Source organism: Esox lucius, chromosome 19 (assembly GCF_011004845.1).
Source record: "Esox lucius isolate fEsoLuc1 chromosome 19, fEsoLuc1.pri, whole genome shotgun sequence".
Classification (NCBI taxonomy): Eukaryota; Metazoa; Chordata; class Actinopteri; order Esociformes; family Esocidae; genus Esox; species Esox lucius.
This window is the reverse complement of record NC_047587.1, coordinates 20,536,935-20,558,557: the sequence shown is the minus strand read 5'-3', so window position 1 is coordinate 20,558,557 and position 21,623 is coordinate 20,536,935. Positions and strand designations below refer to the sequence as shown.

At 45.0% G+C, this 21,623-nt stretch overlaps 2 protein-coding genes across 5 annotated transcripts; one reads left to right on the top strand and one right to left on the bottom strand.

Moving 5' to 3' along the window:
* Positions 1-43: 43 nt before the first annotated feature.
* Positions 44-10,256, bottom strand: ddx11 (DEAD/H (Asp-Glu-Ala-Asp/His) box helicase 11). 4 transcript variants are annotated; one of them, XM_034288095.1, is made up of 28 exons: positions 9,698-10,253; positions 9,033-9,188; positions 8,283-8,507; positions 8,101-8,187; positions 7,884-8,020; positions 7,745-7,796; positions 7,536-7,643; positions 7,360-7,447; positions 6,901-7,109; positions 6,726-6,800; positions 6,548-6,625; positions 6,397-6,443; positions 6,206-6,285; positions 6,054-6,095; positions 5,716-5,783; positions 5,562-5,600; positions 5,318-5,459; positions 4,789-4,920; positions 4,486-4,598; positions 4,203-4,275; positions 3,895-3,998; positions 1,861-2,010; positions 1,705-1,773; positions 1,121-1,221; positions 897-981; positions 495-570; positions 227-381; positions 44-138 (listed from the first exon to the last, which is right to left on the bottom strand). In XM_034288095.1, exons 2-28 carry the CDS (start codon positions 9,162-9,164, stop codon positions 103-105), a joined length of 2,703 nt encoding a protein of 900 aa, XP_034143986.1. In that variant the 5' UTR covers positions 9,165-9,188; positions 9,698-10,253; the 3' UTR covers positions 44-102. The 4 variants fall into 4 exon arrangements, with proteins under 4 accessions (XP_034143986.1, XP_010888746.2, XP_034143987.1 ...); XM_010890444.4 differs by having other exon boundaries at positions 9,033-9,166; XM_034288096.1 differs by lacking the exon at positions 9,698-10,253 and adding an exon at positions 9,478-9,647.
* Positions 10,257-10,968: 712 nt separating this feature from the next.
* On the top strand, positions 10,969-20,488 carry fkbp4 (FKBP prolyl isomerase 4). Its single transcript, XM_010890440.4, has 11 exons — positions 10,969-11,469; positions 12,418-12,562; positions 12,651-12,793; positions 12,881-13,001; positions 13,110-13,266; positions 13,397-13,487; positions 13,628-13,711; positions 13,807-13,992; positions 14,085-14,228; positions 14,641-14,736; positions 18,873-20,488. Exons 1-11 carry the CDS (start codon positions 11,371-11,373, stop codon positions 18,939-18,941), a joined length of 1,335 nt encoding a protein of 444 aa, XP_010888742.1. The 5' UTR covers positions 10,969-11,370; the 3' UTR covers positions 18,942-20,488.
* Positions 20,489-21,623: the final 1,135 nt, after the last annotated feature.

Sequence of the window (21,623 nt, the reverse complement as noted above, 5' to 3'; positions counted from 1 at the left end):
AGTGTGGATGTAGGCTTTTGTTTGAGAACAACATCCCTCAAATCAAAAAGAGAGTCCGGTCCAGCGGGAAGTCCTGTCCTTTACTGGATATGCACTGTCCTCTCATAGCTGCTGTTGCTTCTTCTTCTCAATGAAGAACTGACGCCACCAAGGGAAAAAGAGGTTTGGTCAGAGAGCGCATGTGATATACAGATAGTGTGTGTTTCTGTCCAGGTCTTTCTCCTACCCGTCTCAGTCCAGCGAAGGCGGGGCCAAAGCTGGTGTGTGTGCGCGTGTGTGCTCTGATCCAGTCAGGAAGTTTGGCCAGAGTTGCAGGTCGAGAGTAGCGTCGGTCACACAGAATGATACACGCGTAGTCTTCACGGTGACGGATGGCTCTTCCTGTTGGGACAGGAAGTGGTAATCCCCAGAAGACTGGTTAGGCTAGGGTTTACATAGCTTGACTTATTAATACATAAGTTACCTGAGAAGGTGTAAAGACGGAAAAGGAGTACCTATTGACTGATTGACAGCCTTCATACAGAGGTTCTCTATCAGAGCCTGTCCTGGACTCCTTCCACCAGAGTGAGGCTGAAACAGATCCCAGTTTGAGTGTGAGTTTACCTGAACACCTCTAAGTCTCACCACTGAGCTCACACTACTCCCACAAATGCCAAGTTAAATTTGGTAAAAAATAGAAAGTAATTAATTTGAAACGGTATGTGTTTACAAGCATAACAGCTTGTATTTTTAGCTTATGGTGGATGCAGCTTGTTGGCCGTTGGGCAATCAGTGCCTCTCAACTAGTTCTAAGCACGTCAATGGTATTTATTTAAAACTTCAGCATTAGCCATAGACTAATAATAGCTGCTCATGTATCTCAACAAGATGGAGAATGTTTCTGCCTTCCCTCTCACCAGGTTCTTGTCAAGATAAGACATCTTCTCTTGTAGCTCAGGAGACTTGATGTTTGGATACGGCATCCCAACCATTACAATACACCTACACACACACACACACACACACACACACACACACACACACACACACACACACACACACACACACACACACGTTATTAACATGTATATCTAAGAAACCATGTCTGTTTTCAAAGAAGAGAGCGCCTAATAAAACACACCTGCCCAGTTCATCTGAGAAGTTGATGCCCTCGCTCATCTTCCCACCGACCACAGAGAACAGTAACGCTCCTGAGAGCACACCTCCGTCCACAGCACACCTCTGAGGGAGAGAGAGGAGTCATTTAAACACACCTCCGTCCACAGCACACCTCTGAGAGAGAGGAGTCATTTAACACACCTCCGTCCACAGCACACCTCAGAGAGAGAGAGGAGTCATTGAACACACCTCTGTCCACAGCACACCTCAGAGAGAGAGAGAGAGGAGTCATTGAACACACCTCTGTCCACAGCACACCTCACAAAGAGGAGTCATTGAACACCCCTCCATCCACAGCACACCTCAGAGAGGAGTCATTGAACATGCATCCCGATAAGGACTATCTAGGGAGGTCCAGCCACCTGGGCTGCTGCCTCCGATACACATGTACCACTGCAGCATGGGTTTGAATCTGGCCCACTGCTCTTTCAGCACCAAACACAACCTATGCTGTCTAATGAATAGAAATGCCTGGAAATAGTTACACAAAAAGTCAAAGGTGGTATGAGAGGTTCCACAGGAGTGACCATTGTTTGTTAGCCTCACCTGAATTGTGCGTGAGAACTCATTGAGCACCTGTTCCACCTGATTGGCTTTCTTTGGTTCTTGGAAGATCTGAGAGACAGACAGGACATCTGGACTATGAGACAGCTTGTTTTGAGACATAAACCTCTATATTTGAAACCTTAATGGTATCTGCACCTTCTTCTTGCTGGAGAGGCGTGCCAGGACTCCGCTGGCCTCCCAATGTCCCAAAATTCTTCTTGAGTAGTCGTAGGAGGGAAAGAAACACACAATGCCTCCAGGCACCACATTACACAGGTTGGACAGCACACGTCCAGTCTCATCCATCTACACACATGGACAGACACATTCCCAAGCGGTTAGCATAATGGCTTCTGTGGTTCTGCTTGTAAGTGGTATTCATTTTGTCCTAGATTAATATTTGGGAGAAATAAAACCTTACCTCAAAGAAGTTATCAATGTTGTATTCCTCAAAATAATGTTGTTTTCATTGGCACTACATAAATCTCTGTATCAGGGTTTTTTCAGGTTTCGACATTACCACCGTTAATAACCTGGTACAACCACTCAGCATTTGCTAGCTACCGAAGACATCATTGCTGAATAACAGACTGTGTGTTATGGCTACAGAAAAGTTTGCATAGTGTCAGTTTGAAGTCACCAAAATCTGACTTTCAATTCATGAATTTGGACGATGCTAACAATGCTAATTCCAGGCTGGGACAGAGTTGACTATTGGCCGGTTGTGAAAATGTACTCCATGGGGCTTCAAGAACAACTCAATGTAAATGTTATTTCACCCAAATATGAATCTAGGACAAACTATCCCTTTAACCTTTTTTAATTCAATTGGAAACAGAAACTACAGAAACACTACCTTTTTGATGAGTATCTAGAACCCCGTTTCCAAAAGAAAGTATGTAAAGAAAAACAATGTGCAAATAATTTAAACCCTATTTTCAATAGAAAAAATTACAAAGACAACATATCAAATGTTGCAACTGAGAAATGTTATTATTTCTTGAAGAATATTTGCCCACTTTGAATTTGATGCAAACAACACAAAAAAGCTGGGACAGGGACAACAAAAGACTGGAAAGGTTGTGTAATGCTAAAAGAACCTGTTGGAATCTCTCACAACTAATTAGGTTAATTGGCAACAGGTCAGTAACATGATAGGGTATTAAAAGAGCATCCCAGAGAGGATGAGTCGTTCAAAGCTGGGGAGGGGTTCACCACTCTGTGAAGGACAGCGCAGGCAATTAGTGCAACAATTTAAGAAAAAATTATCAAAGAGTTTTGCCATCTACAGTAAATAATAACATTAAAAGATTCAGAGAATCTGGAAAAATCTTTGTATGCAAGGGACAAAACCGAAAAACAATATTGGATGGCCTTGATCTTCGGGCCCTCAGTGTATTAAGATGGACTGAGGCGATGTGAAAAACTGTACTGTGATCTGACAAATCTAAATAATTTTTGGGCAAGACAATACCAAACCACATTCTGTACATATTAAAACAGCATGTCTCCGTAGTAAAAGAGTCTGGGTGCTGAACTGGCCTGCCTGCAGTCCAGACCTGTCACCAATTGAAAACATTTGACACATTATGAAACAAATTATATGACAAAGAAGACCCTGAACTGTTGAGCAGGTGAAATCCAATATCAAGCAAGAATGGGAAAACATTTCACTTTCAAAACTCCAGCAATTGGTCTCCTCAGTTCTCAGACGCTTACAAAGTATTGTTAAAAGAATAGGTGATGCAACACAGTGGTAAACATGCCCGTCCCAACTTTTTTGAAACGTGTTGCTGGCATCAAATTAAAAATTGACATGTATTTTTCCAAAAACTATACAATTTCTCAGAACATTTGATATTTTTTCTTTGTACTATTTTCAATTAAATACAGGGATAAATGATTTGCACATTATTACATTGTTTTTATTTGCATTTTACACAGCTTCCCATCTTTTTTGGAAACGGGGTTGTAAAATAACTTTTTGGTATTTTGTCATGTCATTGTGACAATTTTCATGTATTCATGCAGAAAAAACCAAAGCACATTTAATTTATGTAGATGTATTAAGCTCTTCCTCTTGGTTGAAATACAAATGTTGTATTCACCCGGAAAATCCTGTCTGCATATTAGCATTACAATTTTCTTTTCCAAATAGCCAAATACAGATTTAAAAGGGCTGTGTGTTACCAGGTGTGGTGTATCTCTGTTCTGGAAGGTAAACTCCAGCTCCTGACCAGATGGGCCACTACACAACACCAGAGGCAGGATATTCTCTGGAGGAATCACGTGACCTGCCAAACACACAAACAGTCAGGTCGTCCAAACCAGGTGCTGTTTGGATACAATCTAATGTGTTCCATAATGAAAAGTTACTTTAGTTATCAGTATTACTGTAAAACAGACCTTTAACCTGGTTACTTATCCCACCTAACTACCCACCACCCTGTTCAGCCCTGTCAGATATATCCCAGACTACAGCATCTTTGGGTACTCACCACAGGAGAACTCTGTAATGCGCTCTGCCTCGACCCCGGCAGAGAATAGCAGCTCCTGCTTAAAGTCAGACACCTAGAAGTACAGAGAACAACCCAGTTAGCTTTGCAGGTACCCAAACGCTAGAATGCAATGAGATCAGGATACTCATCAGGCTCAAACCTAGACAACAGTGGACAGCTTGTTGCTATGAATAACTGTTGGACCACTGCGCCACAAGAGTGGCCATATTGGCTTAAATTGCTAGGTAAACCCAGGTGAAGATGATAGTGTGTGTGTTCTTACAGGCTGCATGGTTCCTCCAGCAATGATGACTGCTCTACAGTCCTTCAGCACCTGAGAAAAGTGGACTGCCGGGTTCAACAGTAGGAACTTCACACTACTCACTGCTACACTACCTGTGGGGGAGGGGGGGGGGGCATGTGAGACAAAGTGATGGACACTCAGAATATAGAAACATTAACATTTTTGCTTGTCTTTTGTTTTGCAGTCAATTGGGGAAATGACTTATTTCTCAACAGCAAAGTTGTCTTGTGTTTACGTTGCTGGGAGGGTTGTAGTTACGTTGGCGGGTTTGCATCGGTGTACCTTGTGTGTGTAACATCACCCGTCCATCGGTGTTGGTGTTGGTGAGAGCCATGAAGAACCCTTCTATCTGCATCATTGGGGATGCTGCCAGCTCCCTGTCATCTGCTGCTCCCTGCAGGCCAGGAGGAGACTCTACAGGGGAGGCAGACAGGCTGAGGCAGTCATTTTTCATAGATGGGGAAGGTATGCATCCCGTGCATCAGACTTTTGTAGGTTTTCCTACAAGCTACCCCAATGCTTTGATGTTTTCATTTGAGCATTTGTTTTTATGTTATTGTACTTTCATATGTTTTTCTTTGTAAAGCACATTGAATTGCTTCGATGTATGAATTGTGCTATATAAATAAACTTGCTTGCTTGCTTACAAGTGCTCTTGAAATATGTTCCAGTGGTATGAGAACTGAATGTGCGCATAGTGGTCACCAGTCAAGGAAACGTTCAGCATGGAGTGTTTCAGTTTTGTATGTAAGTGCAGTGGCCAAAATGTTACATACTTATTTGGTGGATGTGTGTGTGTGTACACACTAACCTGTGTCAGGCTGTTGGCTGGTTTGCAGAGCCTGCAGGTAGCGATTCAGGCCCTCAGTGCGACGGTTCTCTTTTTTGTCAGACTGTGTTTGTGTGTGTGATGTCACACCTGTCCCTGCATACTTTTCAATGAAGCCACAGAGCTAAAGGGAGAAAACACACCCATGGGGCCTATGAATCACACAGACGTTTGGCTCTCTGGAGTACTTGTGGTTCTTTTTGGGGGTGATTATTAGGACCCTCACCTTCCTGCTGATCATGCTCTTCTCAAAGTATCTATGCACCTTCACGGATGAAGACAGGGAGGCAGACAGTGTCATGTAACATACAATTCATCAATCCCTCCCCCAATTTCTTGTGTCACTAGCAGTCTTGTGTTTGTGCTGTGGTCATGGTTACCTTAAACAGGTTGATGTTGTCTATCTGAGCCTTGAACAGGAAGTTGTTCATTGTCAGCAGTTCAGTTGCTGGAAGACAAAGTGAGAGGTCATTCTATAGTTTGTGAACCTGGTTTTACTAAACTATTCTCAATCCCCACAATGTTATCAAAACCTGATCATTTGGTTCTCACAAGGACAAAGGCAATGAATGGCTTAGGTGAAGATGCAGCGGTGTGAGAGCAGAGGTATGTTTTAGATTTAGGCATTAAGGGGTTAGGTTAGGTGTGACTTTTAGGAATAAAGGATAGGTTATTGAAGTTAGGTTTACTTTAAGTGTTTCTGTGAGTGTGTTCTTACCTGGCTGAGTACTCTGGCTGTGTGGATTCTGTCCCACCTTTCCTGAAGACAATAGAAATAAGGTGGTTTGGTGATAAAAATGATATAAAGTCCACCCAGTCCCTACCAGTGGACAAGGACCAAATGACACACACACACACACACACACATACCTCCCAAAACACGGAGCAGACCCTCTATCACAAAAAGGATCTGTTTGATGTACATCAAGTTCTTGGCCTTCAGTCGACTCCTGTTACACACACACACACACACACACACACCACATCACATCAAACAGGGAATATGTGGGTGCTTGTGTGTGTGTGTGTGTGTGTGTGTGTGTGTGTGTGTGCGCGCTTACCTGTAGCGTTCAGAGTACTGCGTCAGCTGGGAGTGTGCGCGGCATAGCTGGAGACAAGGTAAGATGTAAACAAAATAAAACCTGTTAATGCTTTTTATTATAGCTTGTTATTGTAGTACAGACACAAAGCTGAATTAAACATGGTGTGTACCTGTGCTCCAGTCAGTTCTGAGCTGTGTATACAGGAGAGTGTGTCACTAAGGTTGTGGGCCTCATCTATGATCAGCACCTAAGCCAATAAAATCAAACAGTTAAAACAGCTCAATAGATTGTACCATACAGACAGCCTGGGGGGGGGGTGATATTACTGTATGTTAATGTTGGTTCACCTGTCCTTTCAGCTGCACCCCTGATGCTCTCCTGGTCCCCTCATGAAGCACTGTCTGATAGGGCAGCACCACCAGCTACATACACACACGAAAATGTTCTCTATAGCATTAGGCCAATGTTTGCTGGTTGAAATTCAGGAGAGGAGCAGGTGAAAGGAATTGGGAGGGTGCGTACCTGTGCGGGGGGTATAGCGAGGCGTGAGGCGTAGTAGGGACAGGAACGGGTTTCTCTCGCCAGGCTGAGCAGCTGTTCTATGTCTCGCACCGCCCCCAGCACCGAGTCCCGCAGTGTCTGAAGCCCCTGAGCACCGACATATGGACACACTGCCTTAGACACGCCCCTCCTCCTCTTACCTTGGTCCACTTCCCCCTTCGGACGCTGGTCTGCCAGTGAGACAGAGAGAGTCTTTGAGTGAGAGAGAGTCTCTAGGTCAGAGAGAGTCTGAGTGAGAGATGTGTGTTTAAGAGAGTCGTTGACTGAGAGAACGTTTTTTTGAGAAAACAACAGGCCACCAATGCTTCAGAAGAATAGTTACTTGCAAATATAGATTCACTGTGGTTTTGGATATTGCTTAAGATTCTGAACAACCAGATTTAGGTGAGTCAGCAATAATATGGGAGCATTGAATCTCACCGTGTTTGTTCTTCTGCATCTCCATACAGCGGTCATTGATGCGTTGGACGCTGCCCAGCCGCCGGACCTCTTCATTTACACACATATTCTACACACACACACACACACACCCCATTACACACAGGATCTACCGGGATAGGGAAAACATTTGACAACTTGCATGTGCATGCGTGTACCTGTCTGGACCCTAGTGTGACCAGACTGACGTCCTGATTGAAGGGACTCTTCTGCACCTCATGGACAAACTGAGACAGCTGGGAGTGTGTGCGGCTGCAGTAGTAGATCTGAAGACACACACACACACACACACACACACAGAGGGGATGATGAAAAAGGACCAAATTCCGAATCCAAAGAAAAACAACTTAGAAACAATGTCACACACCTTAGTGACGTGCTCCTCCTCCAAGTCATCTTCATCATCACCGCAAGAGAATCTGCAAAGGGTGCCATTATTAAATAGAATGCTACTGCATTATTTCAGCTGTGGTCAACAGTGGCCTAGTAAATGGGGTTGCCCTCACTTGTTCTTGGTCTTTGATTCGTCATCACTCTCATACTCTGCCACTATAAGCTCCTCCTCTTCATGGTCCTTGAGCTCCTCCCCCTGGTGGTCCACAGGGAGCTGCAGCAACTTCATTGCCTCATCATCCTCACAGATCTACACAAAATCAACCTGTTAGTCTGTATAGATTTACTATGCTGCGAATGATTTCGCTTATGCCTAGGACTGGCCCTGACCTTTCTCTTTAGAGCATATTTCAGTTGAGAGTTGTTTCTGATCATTTCCAGGCGTTCCTCCCTTTTCTTCCTCCGCAATTCTTCATCCTGAAACACAGACACACAAGCATGTATTCACATGCACAGGATAAGGCGCCCCCCCCCCCACCCACCCACCCACACACACACACAAACTCGTCTACCTTCAGTTTAGACACCAAGTCCCGTTCTGCCTTTTTCTGAACAAAGTCAGTGATCCAGTCAGGCTCAGCTGAGGACAATGGAGGGATGGAGACAGTTGAGGAGGAAGAGCTGTTGAGAGATGTACCCATGTCTCCTTGCAGCAGTCTGTCAGCCTCCTGTTTTCTCTTCGCCTCATGATCCCTCAGCCAGCTTAAAGCTCCACAGATTATACTAAGAGACTTGCCCTAGAACATAAACGGACACCCACACATTGTACTTCATTAATGATTTAATGTAATCAACCCAAATGACACATTTCTGAAATTGTAAATCTTTTTCACCAAAAACACTGAAAGTTATTGCTACCCATTTTGAGAACTTATGTGCGCCCTCCTCTTGAAAACATAACAGCACTGAGCCTTTTCCTATAAATAAAAGCAGTAAAATGTTGTGTGATGCAATACCTGCTGTAGATGGTTTCACATACCATGGCTTTCAGCCAATCAGTATACAGCAATGAAATTAGATTTAGAATTAGCTTTTTAGATAATAAAAAATAAATATTGCCTCATAATGGAGGTCAAAAATAATTTGTTTCTTCCTTTGTGGGTTTTTTGCCTTTCCCCATGGTGATAGATGACAGATGGATTAAAAAAAAGTATAACACTGTCCCATTACATCTATCAACAGTGACAACAGTTTCGGAGGTGAATTTGTGCAAACCGACATTAATAACAGAAATGAATCCACACACACTTTCAAACACATACCGTTCCAGTCGGGCTCTCAAAGATGCCAACTTTGCCATGCTCTAGTGCCCCATACAGGGCCTGCATGAACTGCTCCTGGATGGGGTATGGCTTGTAGGGGAAAGGAAAGTCGCGGGCATCAGCCTCCTCCATAACTGAAAATAAAGCTCCAGATGACTGGATGTTAGACATTAACTTGGTTGTAATTACTAGTAATGTGGCTATAATAAAATTAAGAAACAACAATATTTGTAAGAGTAATAACTTATTGTAACAATATTATTATTATTGTAACCATTTTTATTGTTAACCATTTAATAAGATATAGAAATTCGAATGCACATAGAACACACGGTTTGCACGTAGCTGATTTCCAAGTGCCATACAGATTAGATCGTGTAACCTATGGGTTAAGATCAATTAAAAAAATAAATGTTTTACAGATGACAGTAATCCAGGTACCTACACACAGAGATTGTACAAGTTTGGGACTGGCAGCCTTGGCAAACGCTTAGAGTACTACTAGGTGCTAGTTCAACTAAACTAGGGTTGATTTAGCTAATGCTAGATATACTGACTGGGTAAACGTGCATTCGCTGAGCCAGCTTCTACCAACTAACTACTACCAATTACTATTAGACCGGTTGTCGATTATATTACGATATTAAACAATCAAAAATACTCACCGGTACGGATTGATATTCAATGATGTGTAGACTAGTTGGCAGGAGCTAGAGATTGGTTATGACAGTCCCTGCTTCACGAACAAGCGCGCCAAGCATTTCAGAAACTGACCAATGTACAAGCCGAAGAAACTGAGACGTCGGAAGGGGCGTTTTTCTGACTGTATGGCGTAGCGAGAGAGCTGACGGTGCGTTCATAATCAGAAGGGAATGGGAATTTAACGCGTAGAAAATTACTGAGGAAAAATCCAATTGTGCCGCACTCCAACAAATGAAATGATCGATCAGCCGTGAGATTAATTTTTTACATTACAATGTATAGTCATTTAGCAGACGCTCTCATCTCATCCACAGTCAGTGTATTAAGTGTGACATCGTGTCACCTAGTATGTGAAATAATTTGATAACAGCAGCATTTAATCACATTTTCAGCAGTTATGCTGCATTCATAACACTAGATGAAATATTTATATCATGATTTTGTACCTTCCTAACGGATTATTATTGGAGTTTTTATCTTACGATTTCTTCTTATAACTTTTGAAGAAACCATCATATAGGCTATATACTATAAAATATTATATATTTTGTTTTTACATTTAATTTTTCAATTTGACATTATGGATATGTTTTTGTGTTGATCTTTGGCAAAAACACTTAATTAAATCAATGTTGCTTTCATGTTGCAACACAAAAGCCTAATATAAAACTCCAAGAGGGAGGAATAGTTTTGTATATATAAAACAATTGTCAAGATATTTGTAGATTTATATTGACCATAATCTTGTTGATTTCATTTTATTATGGGATAATGTCCTGCTTGGTTTTCATATGCAGAATAAGAACAAGCAAAAAAAAATGTATCTCCTAAATCTAATATTAGGCTATACATGGAAAATACGATATTCATAAATTCGAATTTAGAAAGCCTCTATTATATCTTTATTATAGAGTTAGAGCTGTAGCCTACATTCAAACTGCACGATGTCTTTTGTATAGCTAAGGTACATGTATCTTAAATGTTCCTTGAACGTTTGCAGGCCCTCTACCTCATATATATACTAGTATTTATTTAATACTCGGTATAAAAGTCCTAAGATGGCTATGATTTTTTTCAAGTATTTGCCCATTTAACAAATGTTAGTAAAACATTGTTTCCGTAAATGAAACCGTAAAAATATCTATCAGAAAACTCTTTGTGAGATAATAGCAGAGTATTTCGTTTAATTGAGTTGAGTAACTTCTTGACGGTCCCTTCCAAAACCGGCCACCCCTTCCCTCCGCGCGGTGTATCTAGAAAGTTCTCGGCCCTTTCTCCCCTAGATAGAAACAACTGTCAGAATCTGTGACGGACAGAGAAGAGAATGAAAGCGAGCAAGCAAAACTGCTGCAGCGTGGATTTCTGGACTCATTAGTTGGCTAAAAAACTCCTCGACACATTCAGCATAATTTGGCACCAAAATTGCTAAATATAGTTGTCTAGCTAACAAGCGGATTGCAGTATTGTATTTGTGTCTGTATTTATAGTTAGCCTGGCTGCAGTCAGATCCCAGGCATTAATCTAGCTACTACTGTGGCTCTTGCGACGTCTTTACTTGCAGTTGTACAGTACCGTTTGTTTTAGTAGGAAAGAGAAGTTTGCAGATATAGATAAGTGTTTCAGGAGAACCAGGGCGATGACTGCTGAAGAAGTGACTAGTAACGAAGCTCAGAACACAAACATCCCGATGGAGGGAGAAGATATCACGCCGAAGAAAGATGGAGGGGTTTTAAAGGTAATGCTCTTAGCTTACTTGTTAAGCAGCGAAGGGAATATCAACACAACAAATGACAATCATAATCAGTGTGTCATAATAGTATTTAGCTTGCATAAAACTTGGGCATGTGGGATTATTTAGTTTTGTCCGTTTAGTTACAGTAGCTGGGTGATTTTGAAACTGATACGTGCAGTATGTGGTTTTCTGTTTGCAGCTAACGTTAGCAATCGGCTGGCGCTGTTATTTCTGTGTAACCAACGACAGAAATTATAGCGCCATCTGGTAGCCGATTGTATGCTAACTCATAACGCATCATTAGAAGCGTCGGGAAACATCCGGTTTTAAAGGCTACGATACAGTAGAGTAGGTAAAAAGCAAAACCTCACTACTTTGAACCTAATGAGACACGCCCTCATTTTGTTTTGGATTGAGATCTTAAGTCTACCAGTGGAGTAGGAATAGTGTTATCCAGCAGTCCCTAACCGCCCTCAAACATGTTTTTGTTTTTGCCAGTAGAAATGATTCACCTGATTTAAATAATTGAGGGCTTGATGATTAGGTGACCAGTTGAATATTTTTGGTGTAGCTTCAAAATTTAGAGTACTCTATGAAGCTGTGAAACACTGTTCTAGAACCTTAAAGAAAATGCCTATGCTGCTAGGCAGCAGTGATGAGTTAGAAAGCCTGCCATATTTAGGACATACAGCTACAGAAGGTGTTTTGAGGTTTCTTTCTGGGATTGGTGACCCAGCCCTTCTGAATGTTATTTCTACAGGCAGTGGTCACTGCTGACACTGTCTTTTCAGACAATTGTCACCAATCATTGTATATCTTGAGCAGTTTTAGAGCCCATTGCTCAAGACTTGAACACACCAAACCAAACAATTAGTTATTGTACAGTAGCTAGCACAGGCTGATTGTGCAATACACTGCCACACAGCTAACCTTTACTGTCTCGCCCTCTAGTTGGTGAAGCAGGAGGGCACTGGCGATGAGCTGCCCATGACAGGTGACAAGGTGTTTGTTCACTATGATGGGACACTACTGGATGGAACACCTTTTGACTCCAGCCGCGAACGAGGAGAGAAGTTCTCTTTTGAGCTGGGCAAAGGTGTGTGTGATTCTGTGGGTGTGTGTAAAGTGTTTAATAAAAACTTACATGTTGGACACGGCTACAGCTACTCTTGTTGTGTGTGTAGGTCAGGTCATCAAGGCATGGGACCTGGGAGTGGCAACAATGAAAATAGGAGAGATCTGCCAACTGATCTGTAAGCCAGAATACGCTTATGGAACTGCTGGCAGCCCCCCGAAGATACCCCCAAACGCCACCCTTGTCTTCCAGGTGACCCTCTTTTCTGTCTGAAAGGGATGGTGAATATTTTTGAGATGTCATTGGCACATGACTGCTTAAATTCCTCTGTTGTGTTAGGTGGAGCTGTTTGATTTTCGAGGGGAGGACATCACTGACGAAGAGGATGGTGGAATCATACGTCGTATCATCACTAAGGGAGAAGGATACACAAAGCCTAATGAAGGAGCTGCTGTAGAAGGTACATACATGCATGCCCATCATCAATAAAACAGAAATACTCCAAACAAAGACCTTCTGTACAGGGTACAAGCACTCACAAGCCTGTTTCTCTTCCTTTTAACTGCAGTGTGCTTGGAGGGCAGCTTTGAGGGCAAGGTGTTTGATAAGCGGGAGCTAAAGTTTGAGGTGGGAGATGGAGAAAGCTTTGGTCTCCCCAGGGGAGTGGAGAAAGGCCTTACCGCTATGGAGCAGGGGGAAGAGTCTCTCTTCACCATAAAACCCAAGTAATACTTTCACCAACACATTACACAGCTAATGTACATCTAATTCTGAGAAATGTCCTCTGGGTATTTTTGCTGAGTTGTTTGTCTGTACTACATAGGTATGGATATTTAACTGTTTATTCTTTTATAGGTATGGCTATGGAAACACAGGCAACAGCAAGTACAATATTCCTGGTGGAGCGACTCTGCAGTACAAGATTAAACTGACTAACTTTGAAAAGGTAGGATCTCCTCCTGATGCCGCTTGGGTCCTGTCTAGAAACATGGCATTTAATTCATGACATTTCCACATGTGCCTCAGATGAGTCTGTCGTTCTGAGAAGTGATATGCTGCCTAACCAAAGTATTTCCTGTTCCCCAGGCAAAGGAATCCTGGGAGATGAATGCCACAGAAAAACTGGAGCAGAGTGTCATTGTCAAAGAAAAGGGAACACAGTACTTCAAGGTGTGTGTGTGCGCGTATGCATGTCTCTGTGTGAAGCAAAGTAGCTTCAAGCAGTAGTGCAGTAAATAAAGTTTGTGTACATGTGTGTTGTTTAGGAGGGGAAGTATCGCCAGGCATCAGTGCAGTATAAAAGGATTGTGTCATGGCTGGAGAACGAATCAAGTTTGCCTGAGGGGGAGGAGCAGAAAGCTCGGGCCCTGCGGTTGGCTGCTCACCTCAACCTGGCCATGTGCTTCCTCAAGCTTCAGGAACCAAGCTCTGCCTTGGACAACTGTGATAAGGTACACACAACTGATCTGACTGCATGTGACTCCATGAGTATTCCACACCTATTCTCCAACTTGCTTGTGCTCTGTATTGTGCATGAGTGTAGGCCCTGGAGCTGGACGAAGCCAACGAGAAGGCTCTTTTCCGGAGGGGGGAGGCGCTGTTTGCTATGAAGGAGTTTGAGAGAGCAAGAGCAGATTTCCAGCAAGTCATACAACTGTATCCTAGCAACAAGGCTGCCAAGAGCCAGGTATTACTGCCGACTACATTCTTTGTGTGGTTGAATTTGAATCTCTTAAGGAAGATGTAATCAACTTCACATGTGAAATTCAATCTGGAACCCCCACAAAGCCTGAATTAGCTAATGCCCATCTGGGTCTTTTCATTCTTGTGAATGACAGGGAAGTCTGTTGTTATGCCCTTTACCTTTAATCACTTGCAGCAAAGTGTACATTGCTTAAGGCTCATCAGGCTGATGTTGCCCACAATCCACAAGGTGTTCAATTCAATGATGTTTAATGAAAGTCGTATCCAAGTCCCTTAAGTCAACTGAGCAAGTGATGGGGTTGTTATTTTATTTTAGTCTATATGTTCCTGTCATCTGGATGCCCCCTCTATTACTGTCTGTCTGATCCTGGTCCCATGTCTGTCTGCCATCCCAGGTGGCTCTGTGCCAGAAGCAGATCAAGGAGCAGCATGAGAAGGACAAGAAGCTGTATGCCAATATGTTCCAGAAGTTTGCAGAGAGAGATGCCAAGGTGAGACAACTCTTGGAATGACACTTCCTGGCACCTGAAGTTGTGGTGTACATGAATGTTTGTAGGCTGCAGTGCAGTGGCAGCGATACAGATTGATCTACCAATGCTAACTTCATGACAAAATATTAGACAATAATTAAGGTAAAAATGATGGGTTTTATTTAACCATTTCAAAATTTGATAAGGGGTGTACTTGAACTGCCACCTTAACGTGGTGGAGGGGTTTGAGTACCCGAGTGACCCTAGGAGCTATGTTGTCTGGGGCTATATGCCCCTGGTAGGGTCTCCCAAGGCAAACAGGTCCTAGGCGACGGGTCAGACTAAGAGCGGTTCAAAAACCCCTTAATGATGGAAAAGATTTTGTGTCCTGTGACGTCGCCCGGCATGGCGCAGCCGGGGCCCCACCCTGGAGCCAGGCCCGGGGTTGGGGCTCGTTCGCGAGCGCCTGGTGGCCGGGCCTTTCCCCATGGGGCCCGGCCGGGCCCAGCCCGAACGAGCGACATGGGGCCGCCCTCCCGTGGGCTCACCACCCACAGGAGGGACCATAAGGGGCCGGTGCAGAGAGGATCGGGCGGCAGTCGAAGGCGGGGGCCTAGACAACCCGATCCCTGGACACAGAAACTAGCTCTAGGGACGTGGAACGTCACCTCGCTGGCGGGGAAGGAGCCTGAGATCGTGCGTGAGGTTGAGAGGTTCCGACTAGAGGTAGTCGGGATCACCTCTACGCACGGCTTGGGCTCCGGAACCACACTCTGGAGTTGCCCATGGTGAGAGGCGGCGGGCTGGTGTGGGTTTGCTTATAGCTCCCCAGCTCTGCCGCCATGTGTTGGAGTTTACCCCGGTGAACGAGAGGGTCGTTTCCCTGCGCCTACGGGTTGGGGATAGGTCTCTCACTGTTGTTTGTGCCTACGGGCCGAACGGCAGTGCAGAGTACCCGACCTTCTTGGAGTCTCTGGGAGGGGTGCTGGAAAGTGCTCCGACTGGGGACTCTATCGTTCTACTGGGGGACTTCAACGCCCATGTGGGCAACGACAGTGACACCTGGAGGGGTGTGATTGGGAGGAACGGCCCCCCTGATCTGAACCCGAGCGGTGTTCAGTTCTTGGACTTCTGTGCTAGTCACAGTTTGTCCATAACGAACACCATGTTCAAGCATAAGGGTGTCCATCAGTGCACGTGGCACCAGGACACCCTAGGCTGCAGGTCGATGATCGACTTTGTTGTCGTTTCATCTGACCTGCGGCCATATGTCTTGGACACTCGGGTGAAGAGAGGGGCGGAGCTGTCAACTGATCACCACCTGGTTGTGAGTTGGATCCGATGGCGGGGGAGGAAGCTGGACAGACTCGGCAGGCCCAAGCATACTGTAAGGGTCTGCTGGGAACGTCTGGCAGAGTCTCCTGTCAGAGAGATCTTTAACTCCCACCTCCGGCAGAGCTTCAACTGGATCCCGAGGGAGGCTGGAGATATTGAGTCCGAGTGGACCATGTTCTCCACCGCCATTGTCGAAGCGGCCGCTCTGAGCTGTGGCCGTAAGGTCTCCGGTGCCTGTCGAGGCGGCAATCCCCGAACCCGGTGGTGGACACCGGAAGTAAGGGATGCCGTCGAGCTGAAGAAGGAGTCCTATCAGGCCTGGTTGGCTTGTGGGACTCCTGAGGCAGCTGACGGGTACCGACAGGCCAAGCGGACTGCAGCCCGGGTGGTTGTGGAGGCAAAAACTCAGGCCTGGGAGGAGTTCGGTGAGGCCTTGGAGAAGGACTATCGGCTGGCCTCGAAGAGATTCTGGCAAACCGTCCGGCACCTCAGGAGAGGGAAACAGTGCCCTACCAACGCTGTTTACAGTAGAGGTGGGCAGCTGTTGACCTCAACTGGGGATGTCGTCGGGCGGTGGAAGGAGTACTTCGAGGATCTCCTCAATCCCGCCGTCACGTCTTCCATTGAGGAAGCAGAGGAGGAGGGCTCAGAGGTGGACTTGTCCATCACCCGGGCTGAAGTCACAGAGGTGGTTAAGAAACTCCTCGGTGGCAAGGCACCGGGGGTGGATGAGATCCGCCCTGAGTACCTCAAGTCTCTGGATGTTGTGGGGCTGTCTTGGCTGACACGCCTGTGCAACATCGCGTGGCAGTCGGGGACAGTGCCTCTGGGATGGCAGACCGGGGTGGTGGTCCCTCTTTTTAAGAAGGGGGACCGGAGGGTGTGTTCCAACTATAGGGGGATCACACTTCTCAGCCTCCCCGGGAAAGTCTATGCCAGGGTTCTGGAGAGGAGAATACGGCCGATAGTAGAACCTCGGATTCAGGAGGAACAGTGTGGTTTTCGTCCAGGCCGTGGAACACTGGACCAGCTCTATACCCTCTACAGGGTGATGGAGGGTTCATGGGTGTTTGCCCAACCAATCCACATGTGTTTTGTGGATTTGGAGAAGGCATTCGACTGTGTCCCTCGTGGCATCCTGTGGAGGGTGCTTCGGGAATATGGGGTCCTGGGTCCTTTGCTAAGGGCTGTCAGGTCCCTGTACGACCGAAGCAGGAGCTTGGTCCGCATTGCCGGCAGTAAGTCAGACTTGTTCCCTGTGCATGTTGGACTCCGGCAGGGCTGCCCTTTGTCACCGGTTCTGTTCGTAATTTTTATGGACAGAATTTCTAGGCTCAGCCAGGGGTTTGGAGGGTGTCAGGTTTGGGGACCACACGATTTCATCTCTGCTCTTTGCGGATGATGTTGTCGTGTTGGCCCCTTCAAGCCAGGACCTTCAGCATGCACTTGGACGGTTTGCAGCCGAGTGTGAAGCGGTGGGGATGAAAATCAGTACCTCCAAATCCGAGGCCATGGTCCTCAGTCGGAAAAGGGTGGCTTGCCCACTTCAGGTTGGTGGAGAGTGCCTGCCTCAAGTGGTGGAGTTTAAGTATCTAGGGGTCCTGTTCATGAGTGAGGGAAGGAAGGAACGGGAGATTGACAGACGGATCGGTGCAGCTTCTGCAGTAATGCGGTTGATATATCGGTCTGTCGTGGTGAAGAAAGAGCTGAGCCGCAAGGCGAAGCTCTCGATTTACCGGTCAATCTACGTTCCTACTCTCACCTATGGTCATGAGCTTTGGGTCATGACCGAAAGGACAAGATCCCGGATACAGGCGGCCGAAATGAGCTTTCTCCGCAGGGTGGCTGGGCGATCCCTTAGAGATAGGGTGAGAAGCTCGGTCACCCGGGAGGAGCTCAGAGTAGAGCCGCTGCTCCTCCACATCGAGAGGGGTCAGCTGAGGTGGCTTGGGCATCTGTTTCGGATGCCTCCGGAACGCCTTCCTGGGAAGGTGTTCCGGTCCCGTCCCACCGGGAGGAGACCCCGGGGAAGACCTAGGACACGCTGGAGGGACTATGTCTCCCGGCTGGCCTGGGAACGCCTCGGTGTCCCCCCGGAAGAGCTGGAGGAAGTGTCTGGGGAGAGGGAAGTCTGGGCATCCCTGCTTAGACTGCTGCCCCCGCGACCCGGCCCCGGATAAGCGGAAGAAGATGACATGATAAGGGGTGTATGAAAGTGGCAAGGCCTCAGTGTTATGTCTTATTCAATGAGAATTACTGTATATCCTTTGTGGTACCTCCAATTTTCATAATGACCAATAGAGAAACTTGGAAGTTGATTTTACTCATGTGAAACTGTTTTTCAAAACAATCAGTATAAAGTAGGTTTTAAGATTATGAAACTCCCCAGACAAACTGAGTCAGGAATCAAACAAAGTCACTACGTAGGAACTCATTCTTCATTGTGCATTTATTTACTTTACTGTGGCTGGTAGCCAGATAGGGTTGCACTGAAAAACTCCTCCACTGGTCTGTACCATCCCTACAGTGTAGCATGCCATGGTTTACGCCTGATAAATGAGCTGTCTGAACTAAAATGCTTCATGCATATTTTGAAATGTAACACTTCAGCTGGGTCTGTGTTCACCATATGTCTGTGTAGACAATAGGTCTGAAGGGCTGAGACTACCAGTGTTTTTTCTCTACCTGTTAATGCACAAAAATTGAGAACTCAAGAGTAACCAAAACAAGGCAGTAGCTTTATAAATTGAGGACACTTAATATGACATAAAGCTACATCCACACTAACTTTGAACTAAATGTACTCTTTTGTGAATGAACAGAAGGAGGCTCACAAGGGGACGGAGAACGGAGGAGGGCTGGACATGGAGGAGAGTGGAGGACAGGAGTAATGGCTGTTGGAGACGGATGTGGCAGACATTCTGCCTGTCACGAAGACTTTTGAAACTTCAGACAGTTGTGTTTAAAAAGAGAGAAAGTTTTGTGTATGAGACGTCTGTGTATCAATGGCCCGACTATCTCCTGTGTGAGTGTGTTTTTGTGCTCTCGTCATGGCAGCTAGCTGGCTGTGGTGGGCCTTCTGTAGCTGAGTGCACTTGGGAGGTGTGGCTTAAAGAGAGCCTTCTTTCCTCCCTCTGAAGCTAACAGGTTAGCTTTTAGCAGGCTGCCTCCACCACTCCCTCCACAGCCCCCCCCCCCCCCCCTTGTTCTTATAGAGCTCTTTGATTATGAAGCCCCCCTCTGTTCTCCCAATTGCAAAACCACCACTGCTTTCCACCCCTTCCAAGGCCATCTGATCAACTTGTGGGGACTGCTCTTTGTGTGGGTGTGTATATTTGTCCGCAGATGGTAGCAGCTTTCATGTTAACTAAATGGTTGCCTTCTGCTTCTAAAACGTCCTGCCTGTTCTGACTATGGGTTCATAATTTCTCTCAACTGTTCACAGGATGATTATTTTACTTGACAACTGGAAGGTGTGTATGTGGAAGGCAAGCGGCTGGTAATAACCCAGCCGTCACTTCTGTTTTGATGTCTGTGTCTCACATTTTTAAGTTTAGACACAACCTTATAGTATAAAGCAAGTTCTTAAGTAACTTTATTGTATGTATGACCAGCTGCTTCTTAATAAACATATTTGAAACCACAAAACAACTTCGGTTTAAACTAAATCAGTACAGAGTTCAGTCACATGACATCATATGAGGTTGCTATTATGGTTAAACCTAAGGAGAGGACATTTCCAGAAGTGGGGTCTTATAGATATTACCCAAGACTCTGCCTAACAGATTCTGTCCATTGGTGTGTAAACTTGTCTGGTATTCTCACAGATCAATGTGGTGCAGAGAACGCATTTACAAAGTTTAATTTTCTTATTTGTGGTGTTACATAATTGTAGTGTCTGGGATGCTATGTGGCGTTGAGGTCTAATTGGAAAAGGTGTTCTAAGCCAGGTTGTGGCTTAATGATAGTGTCAGGGGGTCCAGCAGAGGGCAGCGCTAATTTGACTGCTCTAATGGAGCGCTAGTCGTTATGGTACCTGCGAAATCAGTCGTGGTTGGAATGCGTTCAACTCCGTTGCGTTTGCTAGCAGAAACCTCCGTAATCTTCGATACTGGTCAAAGGTTTGGACACCTACTCATTCAAGGGCATTTTTTTTATTTTTAGATTTTCCAAATTGTATAATAATATTAAAAACATACAAACTATGAAATAACACATGGAATCATGTAGCAACCGAAGTGTTCAACAGATCAAAATACATTCCTTAAGATTGATTGTTCAAAGTAGCACCCTTTGCCTCCATGACAACTTTGCACACTTGGCATTCTCAACCATGAGGTAGTCAGTTTAGTATGTTATTTCATAGTTTTGGTGTTTTCCCTATTAAACTCAAATGTGGAAACTTGTTAAAAAATAATAAATAAATGAGTCTAAAGTTCTGACTGGTAAAGTACATTCTTGCCAAACGCGCAATTTATAACTGCGGTTATAATATATTTTTCTATTATTGGATAACGTAATTTACTACTGAAGATATTTAAACATCATCACTTCCCACTGATTCAAATGCGAATTCTGTAATCCAGACTTAGCTTGCACCCTTATCTTAACATTGCTGTATTAGTATTGCCATTTTTATTTTAAATATTTACATATTTTATTTAAATTGCTGCATCGTTGTGAGGAAATCGACATCGTTGAAGAGTATTCTTTTGTAGCTTGTTCTGATGACAAAACGTGAAACTTCTGTAAACGCATGTGAAGGCACAATAAGAATTGACCACAGTAGTGGAGTTTGTGTTCGACTTAAAATTAAAAGTCTACATTGGTTAGCAGGGAAAACTGAATCCAGTGGCAGATTTTAGTGATTTGGTGTGCCTAGGTAGAGACTGGTTGAGCCCCCAATATAGATTTTTTTCACTGTGTTGTCCTCATCAAAGCCATACGGGCAACATTTTAAACATATTCCTTGTCTGTCGGCTGGGAGGAATGCTGGCCATAGTCTTTTGGGGCCCCTAGGCAAAATGTGATTTGGGGGCCCCCTCTCCCCTAGTGCTCTGGGGCTCACTAGCAGTCTGGGGTCCCCTGGCAGTCATGGGCCCTAAGCGGCTGCTTATGTCTAGGGCTGGCCCTGTTTAGGAGTGCCACATATACCTGGATGAGACATTACCAGTACCGTGCACAGACGTTCCATGGGGCATGTGCTGAATCTGAAACAATAGGCAGAGTTGTTGGCTCACACAGACAGACGATGTGTTGGGGTGAGTGGAAAAAATACGGATAACACAAGATATCACCGAGGTGGACGGGCACATGTCAACTGGACAGGGCACTAGATAGCAAAGAGACATGTGCTCTGTACAGGTTGAGCCTTATCTGTGCAAGCGCCTGGACATTACTGTATATTCTGGGTTACTACACACTCAGAGCTTTCTTAGGGAGCCAAGGGAGGATAAACGTAATCATGGCTAATTTGTGATCAGTAGCGCTGACGCTATAACCATCATAATCCACATTGGTGCCATTGTAATCAAAATGCGTGATTTGAGAAGAACGACATGATGCAATTGAAT